Source organism: Chionomys nivalis, chromosome 1, assembly GCF_950005125.1.
Source record: "Chionomys nivalis chromosome 1, mChiNiv1.1, whole genome shotgun sequence".
Classification (NCBI taxonomy): Eukaryota; Metazoa; Chordata; class Mammalia; order Rodentia; family Cricetidae; genus Chionomys; species Chionomys nivalis.
This window is the reverse complement of record NC_080086.1, coordinates 127,687,175-127,700,473: the sequence shown is the minus strand read 5'-3', so window position 1 is coordinate 127,700,473 and position 13,299 is coordinate 127,687,175. Positions and strand designations below refer to the sequence as shown.

The 13,299-nt window shown below is 41.5% G+C and overlaps 1 protein-coding gene across 2 annotated transcripts in view; it reads right to left on the bottom strand.

Moving 5' to 3' along the window:
* Positions 1-7,030: 7,030 nt before the first annotated feature.
* Positions 7,031-13,299, bottom strand: part of Strn (striatin) — a 93,364-nt gene continuing 87,095 nt past the window's right edge. For both annotated transcript variants that reach the window (XM_057766463.1, XM_057766454.1), the window contains 2 exons: positions 12,648-12,734; positions 7,031-12,547 (listed from right to left, as the gene is read on the bottom strand). In XM_057766463.1, the coding sequence (XP_057622446.1) occupies positions 12,378-12,547; positions 12,648-12,734 (257 nt within the window). In that variant the 3' untranslated portion in view covers positions 7,031-12,377. The remainder of the gene's footprint in view (positions 12,548-12,647; positions 12,735-13,299) is intronic.

The window sequence follows — 13,299 nt, the reverse complement described above, 5'->3', positions numbered from 1 at the left end:
TGAGACTATGCTGTGCTGTGCTATAAACCACTGTAAATAAGAACAAAGGAGAATATGCTGTGCTGTGCTATAAACCACTGTAAATAAACACAAAGGAGGCTATGCTGTGCTATAAACCACTGTAAATAAACACAAAGGAGGCTATGCTGTACCATGCTATAAACCACTGTAAATAAACACAAAGCCACTGTAGTTAGATCCATTTGTTGACACCTATAAAGAGAGATTATATGTGATAATTTCTCTATACTGGTATTTCAATTCATTGAGAAAAAAGTATTTAATAAGAGGGTACCGAGGCCGGCGCACTCCTTTAATGCCAGCATTCATGAGGCAGAGGCAGGAGGATCTCTGAGTTTGAGTCCAACCTGGTCTAGAGTGAGTTCAAGGACAGCCAGGGCTACAGAGAGAAATTCTGTCTTGAAAAAAAAAATAAGAAAAAAGAAAGAAAGGAAGGAAGAAAGGAAAAGTATATATACTCATATCCTAATATAAAGTTTTGAAGAGCAAAAAGGTATAAATACCAACGGACACATCATAGACTGGCAGAAAAACATGCAAATAAAATAGATTTACACAATATGAAAGGAGATGCCGGAAAGGACAAATGTTCGTAAAGTAGATGGCTGAGCAAACAAGTCTGAGAAGTGACAGTGAGGGCACAAACAGCTGGAGAGAGACCCGGCGGTCAAGGCTATGGGGAAAGGGCTCCTCTGTGTGCTCAGCAGGCAAGGGACTTAGAGAAATGGGTTTCCAATCATAGGAAACATTAGAAAATACCTAAAATACAGCATTTACAAATTAGCTAAATAAACAGGCAAACACAGTAGAATCTGGATAGGAGTGGAGATGAGAAACCACTGTAAAAGAGCAGCTGTGGACATTTGTCGCAGGGGAACCTGAAAGGCACAGAACTCTGCCCCGTGGCTACTGGGCAGAGGGACGTAACTCATCAGCTGACCTTGAGACTTCTGGGTCACAAGTACCCCTTAAAGAAGAGCAGAACAAAAAGTGAGGTCAGAGTTTGGGGGGCATTCGTGTACCCTTGCCAGAGCTGAAGCTGCGGAAACCATGAGCATGGAGCAATCGCAAGCATGGAAAGTGACTGCCAGCTGGGAAATGTGGATTCCACCCATAACCTCGAGAGAGTGGGTTCTTCTGCACATGGGCCCTGAGCTAAGAATCCACTCGCGTGAGCTTGGAATTCTAACCTCCAGAACTAGGAAATAACAGATTAAGCTGTTAAACTTGTGGTAATTTGTTATGCCAATTGTTAACTATATGAGGTAATTCAAATCAAGAAACGCAAGATAATTCAAATCATCAAGAAACGCAAGATGACCAGAGGTTTAGGTGTCAGTTAACTAAAAATGAATACAAACCACTACAGTTACTAGGATCCTTCTTCCTACTTCCTTCCTTCCCTTTCTTTTCTCTCTTTGGTTATTTAGCATCGCTTACCAAAGGGTATAAAGAAGAAAGTGTTTTTACTCACTTACTGTTAGACTTAAGCACAGTCTGTCAACATGCATTAAAAACAATTAAGTACATACATCCTTCTGTACATGTTCTGTACATCAGTGCACTCCAGGGAACCTATTCCACAGAAGTAAGCCATCAAATTCACAAATATACGCACAGGAATGTTTATTATAGAAGTGAAACATAACAAAGTGAATATCCATCAACATGGGAAGAGGGTTAATAAGGGACAGTGGGTCAGCGCCATGGAGTAAGACAGTCATTAAAAGAATGAAGACCTGTGGGGTGTAAAAGGACACCCACCTGTTGCTGGGTGAAAACGGTGAGTGCAGAGAACACATGATTTCATTTTCTTAAGGCAAACTGGCTTACCAAAAGATCCTCTCGTTTTGCTCATAAAAGGCTTCATGTGAGTGTTAAGAAATTTAGAATTGGCACAGTGGCTCACACTTTTAATCCCAGTATGTGGGAGGCAGAAGCAGGAATATCTCTGCGAATCAAGGCCAGCCTGGTCTACATAGTGAGTTCCAGGACACCCAGGCTATATACCAAGACCCTGTCTGATAAAAAGGAAAATGGATAACAAAGAGAAATTTAGCACTGATCCATGTGTACAGATTTTGAAGGAGCTCATTGTGTACAGGAAATCTGAAAAGGTCAAGTGCAGAAATGTATAGACTGAGTTGATGTATGCACTGGGGCATGCACATCTAGATGACCTGCTAGAGGTGACGCATGCACTGGGGCATGCACATCTGGATGACTTGCTCGATCTCGATCAGGAAGGAAGGAAGGAGTGAAGGGGCATGGTGGAAGTTGCACATCTTTAATTCCTCTATTACTTTAAATTAATTATATGGGCTATTGGTCTTCCATTCGCATCACAGTAAGAGATACACTAAACTAACCCCTTTCTTGTGACACTTTCTTCCAGCACCTACCTCTAATAGTCTGTGTATTTTGCTTATTGTGCCTCTGGCTAGAATGTACGTTGTGGCAGGCAAAGAATTTGCTCACTCTCAGGCTCCTAGATTGGCACATAGCAGGCACTCAACTACAGGGGAGTGCAGAAAGAAGGGACACCTTTGACAGGATTAGACAGCTTTTCTCCCCCAAAAAGGGCCCAGCCCCAGATGGGCAGGATGAGGAGAGTAAGGGGTAAAGAGGACCTTCAGTTGTCTGTTGCTATTCAGGAGGTAAGACCCAAGCTCCTTCCAAATCAGGGCACAGACCTCAATCTCAGGGTCACATCCACATACCTAAATGCATTTGAGCACTACCAAATGACTGGTAAGGTATGTACACATGCCCATACACGTGGAGGCCAACCTCAGCTGGTGTTTCTTGGGAGCGATCCGCATTGTTCTTTGCAACAGGGCTTCTCATTGCGCTAGAGCTTGCCAATTATCGCAGAATGGCTGCCAGCAAGCCCAAAGCATCCGATTGTCTCTGCCTCCCCAGAACCATAGCCCGGCGTTTTCTGTGGGTTTGGAGGATGGAATTCAGGTCGTCTCCATGCTTATAAGGCAAGCACTTTACAGGATTAGACATTTTCCCAGCACCCCCCCCCCAACCTCCTGGCCCTTTGTTTTGAAAATGTGTATGTGGATCTTTATGTGGCGAGAGGATAGTCCTTGAGGAGGACAGGTGGGCAGACGTGGGTGCTGGGAACCACACGAGGGTCCTTGCAAGAGTGGCAAGTGAATACATGCTTTCAACTGCTGGACTTCTCTCCAGCCTCTTTCCTTTGGAGGATCTATACGGATTTGGATTTTGAAATAGGAACTGTTTATTCAGCCAACAAATATCTGAATCCTTTCTGGATAGAACATCATCAACAAAGTGTTACGGGGTAACAAAGTGTTACCCTGCCCTATGGAGCTTATGAACACAGAAGCAAATCCCTGTTTTATTTTGTTAGATGGCAAACAGGCAGTTCTTAACATACAAAATGTGAGCTGATAACAGGAGAATCAAGACACTGAGTACAATCCGCCATCACTATATTCACGGTGCCACACAAAGTTCCCAATGCTTTCCAGGACGACGTACAAATGTATCACAAGTTTCTTGCTAATCTTTGTACTTCCAACATAAGTTTTAAATCACACAAAATAAAACCTTAATATGTTTATCAGAAGAAGCCAAGATGTAGGTAAACTACATAACTGAGGGTATAACATTGCTTGCACCTACAATCAAGTTCAAACATAGAACAAAACACCTGCAGTGAGGTGTGTACTTAAGCAGCCTACACAAATAAGAGTTCACGGCTTAATTTAGAATTTTTTTTAGTATTTTATTAGTGCACAGGGTTGCACTAATTTACAATCCCACCAGTAATATTGATTTCTATTTACTTGTTCTTCTCTGCATCCTTGCCAGCACAATGGGATTCTGTTCAATCACGAAATACTGTCATCTGCAACAGCATGTACAGGCTAAAGCGCATGACAGAGGAAATATGTCAGCTATATAATAGAGACACGGCACCATCTCACAGATGCAGAAAATCATCCAAGCAACTCAATGAAGACCTCACAGGTGTTATCAGAAACTGACAGGAGTCGTAATAAATTCTGGTGCTCTGCCACACAGCAGGCTGAAATAACAATAACATACTAATATCAGAGAGGGCCTCAATAGTAGTCACCACAATTAAGTTTAAAGTGACATATGGTACGTAATTACCGTGAGTTGATCACTATCAGATATAGACATGAATACAAACACCACACTGTGCTTCATAAATATGCACAAATTTTATGCCAATTAAAAAGGAGGGTAGAGCTAGGGAGATGGCTCCATGGTTAAGAGCACCGACTGCTCTCCAGAGGATGTATATTCAACACCCAGCACTCACAGGGCAACTCACAACTGCCTGTACCTCTAGTTCTAGGGATCTAATGCCCTCTTCTGGCCTCCACGGGCACAAGGCATGCTTAACATGCACATGCATACTTATAGGCAAAACATTCATACACAGAAAATAAGAAAATCTAAGAAAGGGCAAGAGGAAAGGAACGAAAGGAAGCTTGGATGTTTGAGTTGGGAGCAAGTCTGGCTCCTTCTGAGATGCATCAGGAAGCTGAACAGGTAGTTTCAATGAAGAACAGCTTCCACTTAAGTGGACTGAGATTAAACGCTGCTTTAGCTGAATCTGTGTGCTTTGAAAGTCTGTAAACAGCAACTGGCAGAGCCCAACTCTACCTCTGTTGGCTCCGTGAGATGACGCGGCTATTAAAGAGTACTAGCATATCATACATTGGGTCAGCTTCATGCTCATTTTAACTTGTATCCGGGGGCCAACGATCCTCAGTAACCTACAAGCTGAACATGACCACTGGCTTCTCGGTCAGCAGATACTATCTAGTGAATGGACAGCACTGTCAGAACATACACGTGACCACTGGGTTTCCTTTTCCTAAACTGTGCACTGAAAGGATTTTATCAATAGGATTCTCTGAAGGGTATGGGGAGCAGCTGGAACCATTCAAAACAGTGCCCATCCTTTGAAAAGGATTTCCTCCACGAGACTGCCTCTCAGTTAACATTACTTAAACGTCTTCATCCTGACATATGCAAATGACACAACAGACTCATTAAAATGGCTCCCTATGCTATAGTAAAATCTGCTGGCTGCTATTTTACCAGCCAGAAGGTCCTACATTTGGTATTATTCCTTTGAAGTCTTTCATTACATAGGATGAATGTAAAACAAAACTGGAGCGTTTGACTTTTTTGGAATTAAGGGAGATCATCTATCAGAAGGAGTAGAAGGCTCACTGTCCAGGCCACAGGCCTGGCCGCTTTTCTTCCTTTCCCGTTATCATCCAAGTTACTCAGCAAATAAACTGCCACTGAAACAATTGTTTACACATGAAAACGAACTTGCTTGGTCGCACTCAGACAGGAGACAGGTAGAAGCCGTGTTAGTATTCCAGCACACTGCATGAAAAGGCACAGGATGTGTTTTCTCTAACTCATGAGTGACACACAAGTTTGCTTTCTGTGGAGTTTTTCTTCTTTAATGAAAGCAAGTCTTCTCACTTGGGGAAGGTGGAGCTTTATAATGTCACCTTTAATTTAATGATGCCGTTATGTAAATATCTGTTCTTTTTTAGGTGATTGGGAACCTGGAACACTAAAGCTCTGGCACATGGATTGACATTACCATCTCTAGCATCCTGAGTGCCGCTTAAGAGACGTCTTGCTGGCAGCTCTACATCACTGGGCTACTTCGCTTTCTGGAGTGTACAGCGTAAGTCAATGTGGCGTTAGCGTCTGGGCCATTCGCTAAGTAAGCTGAGTGACTGGAACCGACTACGGAAAGGAGAATTTTCTGTGAGGACACTAGCAGACTTTCTCACAAAAGCCACCAGACCATTATTCAAGCTCAACCACAGCTGCCACGACCTTTAATCTAGAATCAACTCAAGACCAGACTGCGCGAGCTTCAAGTAAGCTGTTCTCTTTGGCAGAGTTGTGTGGTCTTAAGGCTCTGAAGTCTTAGAGACACGGTCTGGTGACAGTGCCAGGCTAGTGCACAAGACACCCTGGCTGGGCTTGGTGCCCAGCACTGAAAACACGCGATAAATGCCACCACTACCACCATCACCCCCTGAAATCCACCCCTGAAAAATAAGGATTCAGAATTTTCAGAGCTTCATGCAGTGTCGCTTTTCCGAACTGCGGGTCCTAGCACATGAAAACCGAATTTACAACCAGATGTTTCATTGGCATTGAAAGGAAAACCAGACTCCCAGGTGCTCCTGAGAATACCTTAAGTCCCGGACAGAGCTGGGATCTCTCAAAACCTCAGTGGTCTTGGGAAACCCAGTGCATCTCATACTATTACTCTGATCCCAGGCTGACCCAGAGAACTCAGCAATTCACCAGTAATTCTGAGTTCTCTTGACCTTTCAAGGTAGATTATTCCAAAATGACTCCAGCAAAAGCATGTTTCAGCTCCCATTTAAAAAGACATATGGGAATTTCTGACAACACTGAAAAATACATTCCTCATTACCAGGCCAACATATACAAAGAGTGGACATACTGGAGGGTGCCGAAGAGGTCTCTTTTAGATTCCATACTGTATTGTGGTCTGACATCATACGTCCTGGGCAAAGAATGGTGACTTGTGGGTCCGAGGATGTAGAATATTTTGGGTTGGTAAGTAGCCCAACAAAGGGGGAAAGAATATTAAATTTATACATGTCTACAATTTAAAACAATTATTTGAACACTTGAAAATATGAAATACTAGGTCAGTACACTGAACTGGTCTCACAAGGCGTCTGAATTGTACTGGCTTACCTCAGGCCCAAAGTCTTCATAATAAGCATTTCCGCCTTCCTCACAGTCTTGCAGCCGCTAGGGTTTGTTACTTTGCACTGTATGTACTGTGTCTTATACTCCAGGCTCTCTGAATCCCTGTTAGTCCACTAGCAAAGACCTGAGACATTAGAGCATTTCAGTTGGTTCACTGCAAAGTGATGACTAGGTTCCAAAGTTGACAAGCAGTCCAATTCACGACACACCTATGAGCACATTAACTATTTTGTACACTTTATTTAAAAACAAATAATACACTTAGAGCCACCAAAACTGGATATCATTATTAGCTTATCCATACCCTGAATTTACAAAAGGAACTTCTTGCACCACAAAAATTAGCATTTGGATTTACATTAATTGATATTATAACTAAAATTTAAGACACCTGAATATCAAACAATCTGGCCCAGGGATCACCAGTTGGGGGTTTGGGGTATGGAGAGAAAGGGTTATTTAGGGTTCTGAACTGATGACACCTGAGGTTCACTCCGGTAAACCGATATTGAGAAGACATAAAGTAAGTGGTAGATTTTTAGTATTACAAAGAAGTGGTTCTTCCTAAAAACAGGCATTGGATCATATAGTGGGGGCGGGATAGGGTTACTCCTTAATCTGGAATGGGAAAAAAAAAAGTGTGGAGGGGGCTATATTAGTTTTCTCACAAGAGGCCAACATCAGCCAATGAAGAGGAAGCAGGAAGAGTGGGACATGGTAGACCAAAGACTTCCTAATACTGTGTTGCCAACTCAGCAGCTTTCCACAAGTCACTTCAAACCCCAGTCTCTGAGACCCTTTCAGAAAGAGCTAACGTGCAACAGGGAAAATCATTCTACATTAACAAGGCACTCACTGGTTCACAGCCTGGAAACAACCCAGGCAGACATTAAAGTTAATTTAAATTAACATGAACTTTCTAATTTGCACCAGAGGGGTGATGAACATGTGGTCCCAGTTAAATGAAATCTAAAGCTTGACTAGTCAAGATCCAGAAAAACTCCTCAGCACCACTTCAGAGACGTTGTTAGAATAAATAATGGGATCTAAAGATCTCTTTTGGTCTAACATAAAACTTTTCTAAATTAAACACCTAACAACAAAACTGATGTAAAGGTTCTGTTAAATACTTGTTCAATGTGGAGTCCTTCCCACTGACACGGAGACCTAGACGCATGCTTGATAAGGACAATTACAAAGCTTCCAGTGGCAAAGGCAAAACTGATTCAAATCGCTTACCTGCTAAACAGAGAAATATTCATTTTCTGACTTTAGGAAATGACACATTACACACACACATACACACACGCACACACGCACACAATTAACTCCATCAGATATTACTTTTGTATGACCAGAATCCCGGTGTCAAACACTCTGAGCACTGCAATATAAACAAACAAGTAACACAGTCATGGAGGCAACTTCTAAGCCGGTCAAGTGAGTGATGATACACCTACGAGTGCGGTATTAACTTTCAAAGGATAAAGTAAGCCAAATAAGATCATACTTTTTTTTTTCCAGGTAAACTTTTTGTTGTTTTCAGACAAGGGCTCATGTAGCCCAGGCTGGCCTTGAACTCCCTATATAACTGAGGATAATCTTGAACTTGAGATCCTCTTGCCTCCACCTCTCAGTGTGCTACTGTGCCTGGAGTTTCAGGAAAATTCATAACAATTTGATTCCTGGTTTAAATATCACACAGAACAACCAGAGACTAACTCGCTCCACTCACTAAGCACACTGGTGGTGTTTTAAGCCGTCCTTCAGGAAAACAAAACAAAGAAGCAGAATCCTAGAAGCGATCCTGGGCGTTTCACCTGTGTGGCAGCACGCTGAGACGGCCACGCCAGACGCAGCACCAGCACAGACGTTCCAACCGCATCAGCCACCGTTCGACTGAGAATGGCAGCAATGACAGTGAGGTAGATATGAGAGAGACCACTGAAGTTCTTTAAGACTATTCTTAGGTGGAACTGTAATTAGTTCAAGTGTTTCATCTAAAAACTATTTTTACTCGCCCGATCCTCATCATATAAGAATTTCATGGCATACTCTTGCGAACAGGGGGGAATATATGAAGTACTAAAAGAAGCAAGCTTTAAAAAATTACATCAGTGAGAATCCCGTAAATCTGGGGAACCAATAATTTGTTATCAGAAGTTGATTTTAATTCAAAAACAGCTATTTGTTCTTTACTGAATTTTCTAGGAATTCACATTCAAAACACTTGGAAAGCATTTAAGGTGCTCCAAAGAGCACAAAGATTATGCATGAAATGTCCCTTCAAGTCCTAGAAGTTGAGCAGTTACATTAAAAGACACTGACTGTCACAAAATCAGGATCTTCACAGACTGGCACACTGGCACACACACGCACACACACACACGCTCTCTCACGCTCTCTCTTCCCCCTCCCACCCCAACACAGATTCAGTCTTCACCCTCGCTATAAGGCTGCATTTGAAGGTTTTAAAGGCACCTCTCCTTTCTAGCTATTGCCTTCTCAATGACACATTTTGTCAAAAAGCTTGAATGTTCAATGGAAACAGCTCAGTGCTGAGAATGGAATTTTTTTCAATTCACATTTGAATAGCCAGGTTTTCTTACATTCAGATTTTAATAAACTAGAATGACAGTCTTTAAAACAAGCATGCTAGCCTATAGTGAGTATAGTATATACAGTAATTTAAACACTTAGAGCTCTATATTATACTGTGAAAGCAAACAGCACAACACTCGCCATACTCATCAGCCTCTGAGTATACGACCTACAAACGGGAGAACACAAACAGTAAAATGCACCCATGGTTTAGATATATATATATATAGTCTATATATTATATATATCCATATAATATATATTTATAAAATATACATACATTTTTAGACATCTTTCAAATAAAGAATCATTATCTCCAAAAGAAATTTATAGCAAGAATACTGAAGGAATGGAAGTTAGATAAACAAATAATTTCTCACAAAGTTCATTATCAGTGATACAGTTCAATTTTCCCCTTTTAGTTATAACTAAATGATTACAAAAAGCTAAATACTTTGCATAACTAATTATCTGTTTAATGGCAAAAATTGATAAATTTGTTCAATAGAAAAATACTGAAGGTCATTATATCACTTATTTGTCTATGGTTTGAGTAGCAAATGAGCTCCATGTGGCAGCTGCGTTTTGAGAAGGGTACTAGAAGCTCCCAGAGACGTATCCACAGCACATGAAAATAAGGCAGGAGCCTAACCCACCTGCTGATTTTCATACTATTCCCAAACAGCTGACTCACAATATTTACAATCCGGTAAATATTTATGAAAGCATTTCGGTGATTTTGAATCTTGAAATTTTCATTTTGTGAATGTTCATTAGGACGGGGAAAGTCAGACAAATGTCCATGCTACCATCGGCTGGAAGACAGCTTTGGCTCACGTCCAGGCTGAGAGCAAACAGGGCTAGTTTAGAAGAATCCCTCTCTATGGACAGTTTTCAATGGCACAACGCACACTTCCTAAAACCCTTCAGCAGTCCTATCATTTGCATTACACTTCGTCTATCTTAGGATTGTTTCCCACCCAATCACGAGGCACAGAATGAACAGGACAGCCTCTCCTGGACTCCAGAATGTTGGTGACAAGAGTAAGACACACTGCAGACTTCGGGAAGCATGAAAGCAGTAGCTGTGGTCATAAATACACTGCTTCTAACTGGAACCTCCTAACAGTCTACAAATGTCGGGTTAGAACACCCTTTTGTGAAGGATGGAGAGATTTACCCATCACAGTGTAAAATTTTGTATCTGGATAAAACATAACCATTTAATTCTGTTCACTCGTGCATATTAATTTATCTTGGTTTGGTAACCAAAGCACAAACATAAAATGTAGTTGTGTTAAATACTACAGCATGTCTATAGAACAACCAGGGAAATTTAGCATGGGTCTTATAATGTTAATGAAAATTTGCCTGCACACTAGAGAATTCTAAAGGCATCTGCCTTTAGAGCAGAAAAACTTTAAGCCAATTATTACCCATATCACCATGAGAATGCTACTTCAAAGAACAGGTCACTAGAAATGCCACAGCTATGGCAATGGAATCATTATAACGGGTTATAACATTTATAGGTATAATATTTTTAAGACCTAGAGCCTATGATGTATACATTTTGGTGAAAAGGTGGACATTAATTTACTTTAAATAATTATATTGGTCTCTGTCACTTCACAGAGGAATGTGAGGGGCATGAAGGGTGCCCGACAGTTACAGGAAGGAGGTCTGCACGGAAGGGCACTAGGCAGGTCAGTAGGATTCTGAGTCTCCCAAAAGCTGACTACATATGGGTCACAGATAAATGTGAAATCTGCCATTTGAAGACATGGCTTTATTAGATAGAGCACTGAATCACTGTTCATTAATAGGTGTGTTCCAATTAAACAATAGGTGCAGGTAGGAGGAGGACTCTCACAGACATCACAGGCATCAATAACGACTTCCATCCAGGTCTCCATGAAGTTCTCAGAGACGCTGGTGGTGGACTCAGGTGCACTGCTCTATTAGCAGAGCTGCAAAAGCAGCTGCCCGAGAACCATGCGCTCTGGACGAGGCAACATAATAATTATAACTGCTCGTGGCAGCGGTCAGAAAACATGAGTGTGAACGGCTGGGAAGAAACAGTGAGCATTATCTGAACCAGTTACACGGGTGTCAAGAAATGGATGCTAATCAATAGCTTCCTCCTCTTTCAGTCAACATGAAATGATCACTCCCGTGCTATAAATACCACACAAATGAGGCAAACTTTCAAAACAAATTATCATAGAGATAGTCCCTGTTTGCCCTTAAAAATAAACAAGATCTCAAACCTGGGTAAGTTAAACCCTTTAGTAAACGCCGACCCTATTAACTGCTGTTCATAATGGGTGCTTGACAGCTGGACTTTAGAATGGTACCACATCTACTTCCAAACTAAATATCTATTTAGCATTTCTGAATAATATTCTTAACGTATTAGTGCATCTTTTCCTCCTACTATGAGAAATGTTTTGCCTCGTGCTTTATGAGAACAGCTGAAAGGAGAGCTATGTTAGAAACTCACTTGAACACTGGTCATTACACAATGGGGTTAGGAGAGCAGACACAGCACAGTGTGACTACTCAGCATGTGTAGCAGGTGTCTAAGCTCCTGCTCTACATTCCCAGCCACACAACTGTTAACTGCCCAGCAGAGCGGGCCCTGTTGACTCAGGAAGGGAGATGCTAAACCTGTTTCGCTCAGGCCTGCCTAGCGAATGACAACTCAGCAATGAAAGTGCCTCTTTGCGGGGAGTTTGAAAGTTTTCAGGCTCACAGATTCAGCTGAGCTTGCAGCAACCTGAACAAACCTTAATTTTAGAAAACAGTTCACAAATTGCAAAACTATACTTTAACAAATGTTCTCTGTGCTCCTTCAGCAGAACAAAAGGGCAGGATGCGTTGGTGCTTGCCCTGGTCTTCTGTGTCTCTGTTGTGCAGTTGACTAATAAAGGGCTAGAAGGTGAAGCTGATGAGTCACATCATACGAAGACCTTAGCCAGGGCATCGGCTCCAGCACTGGCTATATAGCATTTGGAAGGATGGAATGCTACATCATGGATCGATTCTTCAAATTTTTTCCGATGAGCTGTGAACTCTTGGATACATGTCTTACTTTCTAAATTCCATAAGCGTATTGAACAGTCATGACCTATTCCAAAAGAAAGGAGATTGAAAGGAGTAACTGTCTCAATACGAAGATGATAAGGACAAAAAAAAAAAAAAAAAAAATCCACAGCTAATGTACTTACTGCCAGACATCAAGTACAGGCCATTCGGATCAACTGCCAAACTTGTAACAGCTTCTAGGTGGGCTACCATCGAGTGGATGAGTTTGCCTTTGGAGAAAGACGTTGTTACTCTTTAGTGATGATTTCTTTGGTTTGACCATACGCCAGCTCCCACACTACACTGGTTCCCCGGTCTTCCTCGTCTGTGTACTTCTTGGATCAACTTCTTCCCAACCTATCTCCCCCTCCTGCCTCGGTCATGCTAATTAGAAAAAATAAAAATAGCTTAAATTTCAGATGAGACTTTTTAAAGCCACAATAAATTCAGTGAGTCTTACTAGCCAGAGGTCACTAATCTTGTATACCCTTTAGTTACAAACTACATGGGTTTAGGACAGACAGTTCAAATTCAAAGAGACAAAGGAAAAGAGAAAACATGGCCACAGTTTTGGTGGAAACAATATACAGAAAAGAACTTTAAAAATTAAATTTCTAGCAACTAAACACAACTGCAGGTGACAATATTAAAAGGCAGACAGCCTAAGAAATAAGGCTGCTCAGGTAAAGCTCTGTGCATTTCTGTAGACTGCTGAAAACTGAGGAAGTCCCACCCCCATTCAGTCAGGACTCAAATTTTAATATTATACAACAAGAATCAGTCTGTGGAAAAACA